Consider the following 13329-nt stretch of genomic DNA (forward strand, 5'->3'; position numbering starts at 1 on the left):
AGTGATTTTAATCTTCTGTCAAATTTTGAAGCGAATGTCAGCGTCTAACCATTTCATGCCCCAACCTAGAGTCTGTATAAACTCGCCAACGAAGAGGCAAAGAAGAAAGGCTATGACCTGCGGAGCGACGCCATTCCCATCGTGGCAGCCAAGGCCTCCAGGGACATTGCCAGTGACGTGAGTTGTCAATTTTATTCAGAGGGTGTGATCAGTCTGAAATGGTATTTCCAAGAAATAACTCATTAAAAAGAATTTTAAAAATTATTTACCCACCATCTTTGGAAATATATCCGGATAATTTTAACACTAACTCTCCCCCCATACACACATACGCACACCACTAATTTGGTGAGGTCTGAAAATTTGAAGTATATCAAAGGGGGGTTGGTTATAGCAGCATATAGAATCTTCAGTGAGAACTGGACTACCAAGAATGTATTCCTATGTAAAATGTTAGCTGTAGGGTTCAAGATACTCATAAAATCTACCACTATGCTTGTAGAAAATGTAGCTCGTGCACATAGGGGCCTCCAGCCCTGCTCTTGAAGGTTTGCGTGGCATAATAATCCTTAGGAATGCAGATAGCACTTGGCATACAATCATTCTAGCAGGATTCTGGGGAAAGATAGCTAATCAGTACCAGTGGCAACCTCTGGCCCAAGCTTACATCCTTTCTTTGTTTTGTTTTTAAAAGTGGGATTCATAACCAGATATGCAAGCATGGTTTAATATTAGAAAAACAATGAGTGTAATTCACCACATAAACAAAATAAAGGAGAAAAAAAGCATATGATTATTAACCAATGCAGAAGAGGCATTTGGCTAATTCATCATCCCATTCCTGACAGAAAAACTCAAGCCCAGCTTCCACTCATGACATTAGCTCCTGTAGTGCTTACCTTTCCGAACAACGCCATGTCGTCGCCCATGCCCAGGGAGTCCTGAGGGAGAGCCAACTGCTCTCGAAATGCCACTGCTTAGGAATATGTTAATGCATTGTCCTGTAGGTTGGAAACTCATCTTAGTGACTTACTTTAATTTATGTATATTGGTATATTTCACAAATAGATGGATGCCATTAGTAATACATAGTAAAATAATCATTAAATGGCATTGAGACCCCTGGTAAGAACTTCATGTGCATTCTCATTTACTCTTAAAAGAACCCTAGCCTGTAGATATTACACTGCACCTCTTTTGTGCACGGCTTAGACTACTTGCCTAAAATCACAATCCTGATAGGTGGTTGTGTTAGTCTGAGCTGACCAGAGAAACAAATTCATAGACACCATATGTGTGTAATAGAATCCTTCATATCAAAGAATAATTGAGTATTGAGAAAACATCCCAGTCGCTATCAAGTCCATAAATCTGATTTTGGCCCATATGTCCAATACCAGTCTATAAATTCCTTGTCAGACTCATGCAACACATGCAATGATGCCGAATGCAGGAACAGTGCAGGCCAGTGAGTGGACAGTCTTGTGGATCCAGTGGTAGTGGGAGCATCTCAGCGCTAGTGTGGGTCTCCACGTGACTCCTGCAGCTCCAGGACTCTGGTTGCATCAGTGTAGCTCCTTCAGTCTTGTCATCAGGCATGTCTCATGGAGTGCTTCTGTGTTCTGCCTCCAGCGAGCTATTTACCTCAGTAGTGCCTCCAAAATGAAGTTATCAAGTTGCGACCCGGTGGACAGGCTAAACTCCACCCCTTCCCTATTAAGGCTCAAGTTGACACCAGATTATGTAACTACCATAGTGGTGAAGTTGAGACTTCAGACACCTTCATGCTTCACCATTATGCCTGCTGACTGTATATGCATTTGCAATCAATCATCTTTGAGGCTGGATTCATGCATGTTTGTAATAGAGTTGGCTCCAATTCCAGGGATGAGGTCATTTGACGTGGAATAATAGCAGCACCGTTGGTCCAATGAGACTAGAGCCCATGACTGTACTCAGAGCATGGTCTAACCAGCATCCAGTAATCCATGCTGCATCGACCTCACTAGTTCAATCCGTTCTCAAAGTGATGCCAAAAATATATGCCTTCTACTGAAAGTAGGATTTTAAAATGAGAATATAAACTGCCTTCTGTTGCTACTGCAGGTGGTCTTTTCCCAGAGTACTTTATGCTTGCAGCATCCAGCCACTCATTTTTTATGCATAGCTTGTCTGAGTGAATCTCTTTCATAACATGTTTTTAGTGCATAAGACCAAATTTTCTAGGCTCCCTGGTTCAGAAACCTTCCTCCCGTCTGCAATTGACCTCTTATGATCACTGTGTGTACTTCCAGCTTAAGAACAATTTCATAAGTAGACGAGCCAGACAGGGTGCGATGTAGCAACGATAAAAAATACAACTTTCCTCTAGTTCCTAAATGCTTCCCCCCCACTATCATGAACCCAATTCTACCTTACAAGTCTGGCTAGACCAGAGGATATACACTGGTACAGGTAGGAACCAGAAACAGGGAATCCAGGTCCATGATCCCTTCCGGACCAGTGGTGTGAGTGGCGATACTGGGAACATGGAGGGAGGGTGGGTTGGAAAGGGGGAATCAATTACAAGGATCTACATGTGACCTCCTCCCTGGTGGACAGACAACAGAAAAGTGGGTGAAGAGAGACGTCGGACAGGGCAAGATATGACAAAAAAATAATTTATAAATTATCAAGGGTTCATGAGAGAGGAGGGAGGGGGAAGGGAGGGGAAAAAATGAGGACCTGATGCCAGGGGCTTAAGTGGAGAGCAAATGTTTTGAGAATGATGAGGGCAATGAATGTACAAATGTGCTTTACACAATTGATGTATGTATGGATTATGATAAGAGTTGTATGAGCCCCTAATAGAATGACTTTTAAAAAAGAACAATCCCTTATTATTAGACCATAGATATATTCAGATCCAATTAAAATATTAGAAATTCCATAGATGCTACCACCCCTGAAGGTTCCAGGGTAAAGGCAAGGATACGACTTGACTTGGTCTTCAACAGCAAATGTCAGTTGTGCTGTGACTTATGCAAGATGACTATACACAGACATGTGGCCTCTTAGGACTTATAATAAAAGCCAGATTTGTGTATTTTCAGTACAAGTACAAAGATGGTTACCGCAAGCAGCTGGGCCACCACATTGGAGCCCGGGACATCCAGGATGACCCCAAGATGATGTGGTCCATGCATGTGGCCAAGATCCAGAGTGACCGGGAGTACAAGAAGGACTTTGAGAAGTGGAAGACCAAGTACTCCAGCCCAGTGGACATGCTGGGGGTGGTGCTGGCCAAGAAGTGCCAGACGCTGGTCAGCGACATCGACTACAAGAACATCCTGCATCAGTGGACCTGCCTGCCCGACCAGAACGATGTCATCCACGCTCGGCAGGCCTACGACCTCCAGAGTGATGTAAGTGTAGTATCAATAATGTAACAATGCAGGCAGAAATAAATTACACTATGTGAAAGGTACCCTTTATACAAGATCCACTACCCTACTCGAGCTAGGATGCACTGGTCGGAGAATAAGATCTGCATCAGAGTCCAGTCTTGTTGCTATATTATGATACATGAACAGTCCTATTGGTGCTGGGTCCTTTTGGTTTTGTTTTTATAAGTTAAACTTGGTCTTATGCAAATAGAACTGGAATTAAGCGACTTGAAATTCAGAGCCCACCAACGGGAGACACTCTCTTGTTCTTTTAAGGAAAGGGGCAGGGTGCAAATAATTCCAGAAATGGCCTGTGGCTTCTGTGGAAAGCAAATGAAATCTGTAATGATCAGAGGGCTGTGATTGCCGGTTGCCGTCACGCAGCTGTGACTCAGGCACAACAAAACGAAACATTGCTCGGCCCTGTGGTATCCTCGCAAGCACCAGGGTGTTTGAGTCCTTGTCACGGTCATTGTGTCAGTCCGTCCACCCAGGGTCTTACGCATTGTCCTTGGTCCTCTAGTACACCAGACATGGCACCCTCCTCCAGCCATCAGTCTCTCCTGGGGAGGTGTCCCAAGAGAGCCGGATAACACTCCGTTTGGAAACCTAAAGTTGTCTTAAGTAATTTCCAGAGGAAGAGGAAGATTGTCCACCTTTATTCATGTAGTTTCTCTTGCTGGAAGCTCTCCTGAATCCTATCTACCGTGAGTGGTCCAGTGGGCATTTTCAACACTAAAGGCTTGGCTTCCGGCACGATAGCAACACACAAGCCAATGCAGACAACCAATGGACAGACACGTGGTAGAGTGGACTGTGAGTGCCTGGTGAAAAGGTGCAGCATTTTCTTATAAAAATAAAAGAAGTGAAAAGTGGGGCCATGCCTGCAGGAGGGAGCCCTTATCTGTGAGCAGGACCACACAGACATTTAGTTTACAGAGCTTCCTGGTGGCTGTCTGGAGCCCAGGGAGGAGAGAGGAGGCTCCTAAGGGCCATTAGCAAAGGGAATGAAATCCAAGCCCTGTCTGGCACGTCAGTTCTTGTCTGACTTCAGTGACACTTCCTGCCTCCTGTGGGGCTGTCTTTGTGAGGAGATAGAACCAAGTGTCTATTGCAAATGGACGCCCTATCTCCACCTATGATTTCTCCAGTATGTATTTTACAAAAGTTTGCAGGAATTCTTAAGCACAAGAAGATTTGGAGAATAAAAGAGATGAATAACAATGATACACTAATTGGCTGTTCCTGGAAACTCTACAGCCCACTTGTGGGAACACCCATGTCTCTTCTGTAGCTTTCAACATATAGAGCTCTTGTGTTTTGCAGCTCGCTCCAAAAAAACCCACAAAAACCCAAAACGCTTTGTCTGCCCATGAAAAGGAATTCACAGTGGTTGATGTCAGTCATGAAATGACAACAATGACAGACTGCTTCCTAACCTTAAATTTTTTATTGCCTTTTCTATATTCACTTCCACAAAGAGTAACCTGCTCTGTGGAAAAGCATTTGAGGATTCAAAATCAAATTCTAAAAGTAAAAAAAAAAAGTTATTGTCCTCATTCTTATTATTTAGGGGTAATAACTAGCTGAGCCTTGGTCGTGTGGAAGTTACATGTTGGGCTACGGCGATCCACATAGTCGGCAGTTCAAAACCACCAGCAGTTCCTTGGGAGGAAGATTCTCATAACCAGTTACAGTCTCAGATACCCACAGGGGGTCGCTATGGGTCAGCATGGACTCAGTGGCAGTGGGTGAGTGGGAGGGAACTAGTCAATTTAGGGCAATTCTAATCGATTTCTAATAGGCACTGCATTTATATGTTCTACTGAATTGCTATGAAGTTGCAAAGCACTCGTGAGTTCTCCAAGGAGCCATCCAAGTCTTAGGCAAATGATTTCAAGTAAAATGAAAAATAAAGTTATAGGAAGATCATTCTGGAAAAGAGCTCATATCGCCTGTCCTGGGAACTTAGTGGGAAAGAACTGGGCCTCTGGGCCAATGACACGGCCCCTGACTGCCCTGCACCTGACCGGTGCTGCAGCAGTCAAGGCCCTGCCTCAGAGCTCCGGGGCTCCGACAGCGCGGTTGTAGTTTCAGCTGCTTCTCTGGTGAAAAGAGCATACCATAAACTCGGAAATAGGAGAGAAGTGCACTAAAGCACCAATAATCCAACCTGATCTAACCCTAACACAGCTCACTCCTGCTTACATGATTTTTTTTCCGCATGGGCTTATGTGATACCTTTTTTCATTTAATGTTCTCTATATCAATGACACTTTTACATGTCATCAGTAGCCTTCGAAAATAGGGTTTCAATAACTTTAGGCTGTCCCAGGTGGCTAGGTCTAAATTTTATTTAGAGCACACTCAAGAAATTAAGTGATATATTGCAATGGGCAAATCTATTGAAAAGGACTTCTTTCCAGTGTTAAGGAGTAAAGATGTCACCTTGAGAACTCAGGTACACTTGACCCGGGACACAACATTTACAATCATCTCATAGGCATGCGAAAACTGGACAGTGCATGAGAAAGACAGAAGAAAAATCAACGCCTTTGAATGGTGGTGTTGGACGTTGCGTGAAGGATACTGACTTTGCCACGGGCTTCCATAAGAACGAACCGATCGATCTGGGAGGAAGTACTGTCAGGATACTCCTTAGAAGCAAGGATGGCAAGACTTGCACTTGGGAACTTCGACAGGTCATCAGGATGCCCCAGCCCCTGGCGAAGGAGACCATGGTGGATAAAGTAGAGGATCAGTAAAGAAGAGGAAGACCCTCGGTGAGAGGGATTGAAGCAGTGATTATAAAAATGTGATCGAACAGCGCAACGGTAGTAAGGATGGTGTAGGACCAGACAGTGCTTTATTCTGCCCTGCGTGGGGTCGTTATGAGTTGCAACCCACGCAATGACATGTAAAAACAGCAACAAAATGTACCCATAGCCTGTTGGGCGTGTGTGTGGTTTCTCTCACTCTGCCTTGGCATTGTGTTTCTGTACACATACACAGACCTCCTAATCACAGCAACATTCTCAGAACTGACTGACAGACCATGTTAGTTGGGTCTCCCCTCTCCGAACTGCCTTCAATATCTGATCTTTGCTGTTATAGTTGTTGGTATTATAAGGGAGTTGTTTTCAAAACATATTTCCTCTTTTGTCTGCCTAACACAGGATGTTTGTTTCTATGAAAAGAAAGCTACATTGCACTTTATTATTGCTTCCATTTACATCTTCGCCCTAAAGCATTACTGCTTTTCCTCTCTCTTTGCAGAACATTTATAAATCTGATCTCCAGTGGCTGAGAGGCATTGGCTGGGTCCCCATTGGGTCCCTGGATGTGGTCAAGTGCAAGAGAGCTACAGAAATACTGAGCGATAACATCTACCGGCAGCCTCCGGACAAGCTGAAATTTACCAGTGTGACTGACTCCCTGGAACAGGTGCTGGCCAAGAGCAACGCCATCACCATGAACAAGGTGAGCTCCCACTGCCTCAAGCTGAGGTTTCCCAAAGAGGTCATTACCCTTGAGTGCTCTGAGGAGTCAAAATTCTCCCCAGTGTTGTAGAGCAGCGGTTCGTCCGATGCATCACAGTAGCAAAATGACAGTGATGAAGTAGCAACAAAAATAATGTAATGACTGGGCGTCAGCACCACATGAGGAACTGTATGACAGGGTGGCTGTGTCGGGAAGGTTGAGAACCGCTGCTGTAGGGTCGCATTCACTCTGTGCGCGATTGCAGCAATTGCTACAGGCCATCGGGCCAATTCCAACTCACTGCCAACCGTACATCCCAGGAACAGAACCGCCCCACAGGTTCTCCTAGGCTGCGGTCTTCATGGGAACTCACTCACCTTTTCTCCCGCGGGGCCCCGGCGTGGGTTTGTACCACTGTCCTTTCAACAGCCAAGAGCTTAGTCCTTGTGTCACCCGGGTCCCTTATTCTGTGAACTACATGCTTAAAATTCTCTGAAACAATTGTTCCTACTCCCAGTCTTTTAACCTTCATAACTAGCAGTGAGAGTTAGCTGTCCATTGAATGCACTAGATGCAAGTCTTGTTTTATTTTTCCTACTGAGGCAAATCATAAATTCTGTCTAAATTTGACTCTTGATAACTGCCATTTCAAACAGTGTTTTATTAATACCTTATTTTCTTCCATAGCGCTTATACACAGAGGCCTGGGATAAAGACAAGACTCAAATCCATATCATGCCTGATACGCCAGAGATCATGTTGGCCAGACAGAACAAAGTCAACTATAGCGAGGTGGGGCAAAGCTCTGTGCATGCTGCCACACGTGTGTCTGTTATCGCAGCCATTTGCCAGAAACACAGACTTGAGTTACGATGCTGGTGGCTCTCTCACACGAACCCTCAATCACCCTGCCTTCCCTGCTCCGGTGAATAATGTGCGCCGCGGGATTAACCGAAACCCTGTTGGTTTTTAAGTTCTTGGCGCTTGCAAGTGAAACTTTGAATAGCACTTTGGGCATTTCCAAAAGTTAGAGTGGCCAGATAAAATATGTTCATCATTTCAACCGAAGTCCCTGTGATCCAGTCGATTGCAGCTCATAGTTTGGAAACCTGCCTGGGTGCATAGCCTCTCTTTCTCCCAAGGAGCAGCTGAGAGGTTTCAACTCTCTGACCTTGTGGTTAGCAGTCCAAGGCCTAACCTACGGAGCCACCGGGGCTCCTTAATTCAGCAAAAATAATTCTCCACTGATCACTGAATGTTCACATTTTGCTGAGCACGCTGTCTTTTTATTTGCTAAATCTGGCAGCTCCTCCAAGAGGAGCTCCAATAGTGTGTGCCTCCTCCCCGCCCAACCCCCCCCCACTGGCTCCTAAAGAAGAAAGCAAGAATAGAGCAGAGTAGAAGAAATCTTAACCTTTTTATGGATTAAGTCAAAGAACACATGTGTATGATCATCAAATGGGCCTTCTAGCTGAACCCCAGAATTAGGTTTCCCCTCTCAGGCACAAGCCACACTGGAACAGGACAACATGTCCTTTCCAACCCACCCCCCACTGCTCCCTCATCCCACACAGGTAAGGACCTACTTGGCGCATGGAGAAGCAGGGGAAGGCACTAGGTTTGTTCTCAGAGGCAGAAGCTGCATGCTGAGCCGAGTACGCCCAGTTATCGCATCCCTACCGATTAGACAAGTCTTGAAATCACCGCTCCTCTCCTGGACAGAGCGAGCAGATGCCAAGAAAAACCAGAGTTCGAAGACTTGAGATCTTATTATCAAAGGAAACTTCACACCTGGGCATGAAGTGCTCTCCGTGAGCAGCACTGTTCACTGAATTTTCCAAAGTCAAATCTATTCTAGGTGCATGTTTTACTAATGAACCATCTAGAATCTTATAGGCTAGAATCACAGTCAATTTCACTATGCTTTAAATCACACTAGACTTTTTTCTTTTTAAAAAAACTTTAAACATTATCAAATCTATACTAATGTAAAATGTTTAAGTAATACAAAAATGAATGGAAGTACAGATATATTTAGACAATAATGAACAATATTGAACATTTGGCTCTCCAATTTCCTTTGCATTTAGCTTATGTATAGACAGGTGCTTGTTTGTGTGACTACCTATTGCTTTATCTCATTTATATCTTTGCTGCTTCGTATTTTTATATGACTTTTATATGAAAGAATATTTACTTTCCACTCTTTTTAGATACTTGGACTGTTTCTAGTTTGTGTGCTTTTTGAAATTCATCTAGTTCCTTTCCCTTCTGTAATTAATCTTCACTTGTTGCTGTCAAACCTTTTGACTTACCTCTTGGACTTGCTTTTTCCGTAGAGTCTGTATAAACTCGCCAACGAAGAAGCAAAGCAGAAAGGCTATGACTTGCGGAGCGATGCCATTCCCATCGTGGCAGCCAAGGCCTCCAGGGACATTGCCAGTGACGTGAGTAGCAGCGTCTCCGATATTAAGAGAGAAATGTGGAGTAGGAGGCAGGGGGCGAGAGTCTCATTACAACAGGAATATGCTTATGTGCTCCTATTGGAACATTCTTATTGATTTATTTTTCTAAGCCAAAGAAATGTTTATCATCTGAAGAAACTTTAATATTTTAAACTTCAGAAAATTTTAACATTCAGGTCCTATGAGAAGTGTGTAAAATCTAAATTGGTGTCTATAAGTGTCCATAGCTAAAGTTATGAAGAACTTACCATTTTGAGCACATTGCCCCCACAGAAGAGCTTTAAAAGAATTGGGTTCTATGTATTGATTCAAAATCAGATACATCTAGGTCCATACCAATCTAGAGCAATGCGCCATTCCTCTGGGTTTCTGTCGTTGTTTCTTTGATTAAAAATTACCTGGTGTTTACTTTTGAGTTCATTTTGAATGGAAACAGAATGACAGAAACAAACAAACCAAATCAACGAAATGGTGAAAACAAAAGCCTTGTTCTCTACCCCTGAGAGAAGAAGGCCCTTTGGTGGAGAACTTGAACTTCTATAAGCCTGTCAAGAATTGTGTGGGCAAAGAATGTACGGATGTGCTTTATACAATTGGTGTATGTATATGTGTGGATTGTGATCAGAGTTGAATGAGCCCCTAATAAAATGTTTTAAAAGAAAGAGTTGTATGGGGCTGTTGCTCCAGAGTTCATAGCCGTAGCCAACGCCCAACCAGCACCAGCACCAAAATGCTTTCTTGTAAGAGTACATTCTGGTTCCTCATATGGCTTTTCAACTGTGGATAACCCCCAACAAAACCCAGTCCAGGCTGATCACAGCTGGAGCAGTACATGCAGGGTGAAAGCCACAGGGCAGTCCATTTCAGGGTAGCTCTATTTCAAGCCTTTGGAATCTAATGCCCAATGAGATGCAGCAGACACAGATAGGGGTAGGGAGGACAGTGGCACTTCTAGACTCAGGAATAGCATTCTCATATGTAAGATTTTGTGATTTCACTAAATGATCAGTGATTTCATCGCCCCAAGTTGGGGAAAAGGAAAATTAAAAAGTCAGTATACAAGAACAACCGTATAGTCTTCTGAGAAGAAAGGGTGTTCAGATGATGCCATGTCTCAAAGAATTACCAGTTCACATAAACAGTTGCATTAATAGACTTTTCATTATTTTCCTATTCATTCTACTTTATTTTTTAAAAATCGTCACTTTTATTTCAGTACAAGTACAAAGATGGTTACCGCAAGCAGCTGGGCCACCACATTGGAGCCCGGAACATCCAGGACGACCCCAAGATGATGTGGTCCATGCATGTGGCCAAGATGCAGAGTGACCGGGAGTACAAGAAGGACTTTGAGAAGTGGAAGACCAAGTACTCCAGCCCAGTGGACATGCTGGGGGTGGTGCTGGCCAAGAAGTGCCAGACGCTGGTCAGCGACATCGACTACAAGAACATCCTGCATCAGTGGACCTGCCTGCCGGACCAGAACGATGTCATCCACGCTCGGCAGGCCTACGACCTCCAGAGTGATGTGAGTCCCTAAAACCTGCTCCATGTCACTGATAACCATGCTTAGGACAGTAACGCACAGTAACGCATTGTGTTATGGTTCTCTAGAGAAACAAAGCCAGAAAGCTAATAAGTATATATATATATATATATATACCATAAGAAATGAGCAGTTAATTAAATTATAAAGCAGTACAGATGGCTCAGTGCAACTCACTCCCATGAGACAGTTGTGGAACACTGGCAATCCGTCAAGTCTTGAGGGCCGCCGGTTAGTTCTCTGTAGACCAATTCAGGCTATCCGGGCACAGGCAGCAAACAGCAAGGCAGGTCACCAACAGTCAGCCAGATGACAGAGTCCCACAGTCCCCAGCTCAAGAGATGTAAATTCCAATGGTGTGGCGATGCAGGTCTTGAAGGAACCTCAAATTACAATGACACAGTCCATGGGTTAGGTGTTCCCCAGGTAGTGTAGCTTGCAAATTGAGGTACAGAACAAGCAAGGCACACTGGTCTGATGATCAAAGAGCAAGAGACAAGACAGGCGAGGCTCACTGAGCCATTTATCTCTCCACCCTTCAATTAATCCCACATGTTTATCGGCCAGGTTGGCACAATAAACTAGCTAACTCATACATAGACTATGGTTTAGGTTACGGTAGGACACTCAGAAAGGCTGATGTTTCTTCTTTCGGTTCCTCCTTCACTCCTCACACTTGGTTTTCTTTTAAATATAAGATAATACCATGGGATTATACCGTTTCGTCTTCTGATTTTAAAAGACACCTGCCTGAAGTTTGACTGCCCATGCTTTCCCACCCTTTTCTTCCATTTTTGAGATCAGTTGTCATAACAACTTCCATAATCCTTGTTTTTATGTTTGATCTCACCAGAACATTTATAAAGCTGATCTCCAGTGGCTGAGAGGCATTGGCTGGGTCCCCATTGGGTCCCTGGATGTGGTCAAGTGCAAGAGGGCTGCAGAAATATTGAGCGATAACATCTACCGGCAGCCTCCGGACAAGCTGAAATTTACCAGTGTGACTGACTCCCTGGAACAGGTGCTGGCCAAGAGCAACGCCATCACCATGAACAAGGTGAGCCCTCCAGCTACGGGAGAACAATAAAGGGGGTCTCTGTCACTTGGATCGTCTGTGATTGCGAGTCTTTGTTTTGTTTTATCTAGTTACATTGCCACCTAATTTGGTTGAGTGTTCTGTTTCGCTACATGAGACTTCTGAAAATATACACATAAATTCTGCTTTGACATCTCACGTGAAATAACCAGGGTGGAGAGTAAGGCAGTGATTTGGGGCTCAAACTCTCAGAAGTGTCTGAAACTTATGCATAATTTAAGCATTGAGTTTCTTTGTTATGGGGGACATAGCTGGGTAAGCATAGAATAAAGAAATCAGTTTTTCCATAACTTTTATCAGAAGGAAATTGACAGAAGGCTTACTTGGGTACATTTTTTGTTGAAAGGACAAACACATAACAACAAAAACACATACAAAGCATTTACTAATAGAGTATGTGTGTGTGTGGACTATATTTAATTGCTTTTAGTTTAGTTGGAAGGAGACTGACCTTGTAATTAAGTATGCACATATGTTTTTCTTTTCATATTTTATTTTCTTTAGTAGTGACAATGTTTAGCCACAGAAAAATGCTACCGATGCACAGAGGACAGAGAGTGAGGCGGCTGCTTTTAACTGTGGGATGGTTTCTTCCTGGGGGTTCCTACTTAAAATAAACTTCGCTTTCCTAATATCTTAACCTTAATTGTTTCTTTTTAAAACAGCGCTTATACACAGAAGCCTGGGACAAAGACAAGACCCAAATCCACATCATGCCTGATACACCAGAAATTATGTTGGCCAGACAAAACAAAATAAATTATAGTGAGGTAAGACCATTTGGGTTTTTTTTTTCTTGACCCTGCCCACATTGAATTTGGCCAATGTAGAAATAATACTGAAGCTAAAGTCTAATCCTAATGTACACCAATAACCTAGTTGAGGTTTTAATGCCCATTATCTGTCTTGGTTTTAGATAATACTGTGTATTAAAAATACAGAGATAAGTCAATAATTTAAAACAGAAATATCATGTCTTAAGGTGAACAGGGAAAAAACTATACAAGCAACCATGGATGACTGAGATAGACATTTGACTCTTGAAGCATGAGTTTGGGCTACACATGTCCACTTTCATGTCGATTTTTTTAACTTAGTGTGACGCTAATTTCCACAAGGTCAATTTGTCTGTCTACCCAATTATGTGTCACACTAAAAAGCGATTTCTGCTGGTTCTTGCTCATTTTTCATTGTATTAGCTACCATTCTGTAAACATTGCATAACACCAGGGGACCCTTCTGAAGTGCCCCGGAGATACCGCCGCAAGTGCTTCTAAGAAGCAGAGAAACGTCATCGAGTTGCAAGACCCGGTCCAC

General features: G+C 43.5%; 1 protein-coding gene across 1 annotated transcript in view; it reads left to right on the top strand.

Moving 5' to 3' along the window:
* The window catches only part of NEB (nebulin), a 236896-nt gene that overhangs the window by 103100 nt on the left and 120467 nt on the right, over window positions 1-13329 (top strand). Inside the window, exons 62-65 of the mRNA XM_075529049.1 lie at window positions 70-177; window positions 10587-10898; window positions 11770-11973; window positions 12678-12782. Of these exons, the coding sequence (XP_075385164.1) occupies window positions 70-177; window positions 10587-10898; window positions 11770-11973; window positions 12678-12782 (729 nt within the window). The remainder of the gene's footprint in view (window positions 1-69; window positions 178-10586; window positions 10899-11769; window positions 11974-12677; window positions 12783-13329) is intronic.

Source organism: Tenrec ecaudatus, chromosome 13 (genome assembly GCF_050624435.1).
Source record: "Tenrec ecaudatus isolate mTenEca1 chromosome 13, mTenEca1.hap1, whole genome shotgun sequence".
Classification (NCBI taxonomy): Eukaryota; Metazoa; Chordata; class Mammalia; order Afrosoricida; family Tenrecidae; genus Tenrec; species Tenrec ecaudatus.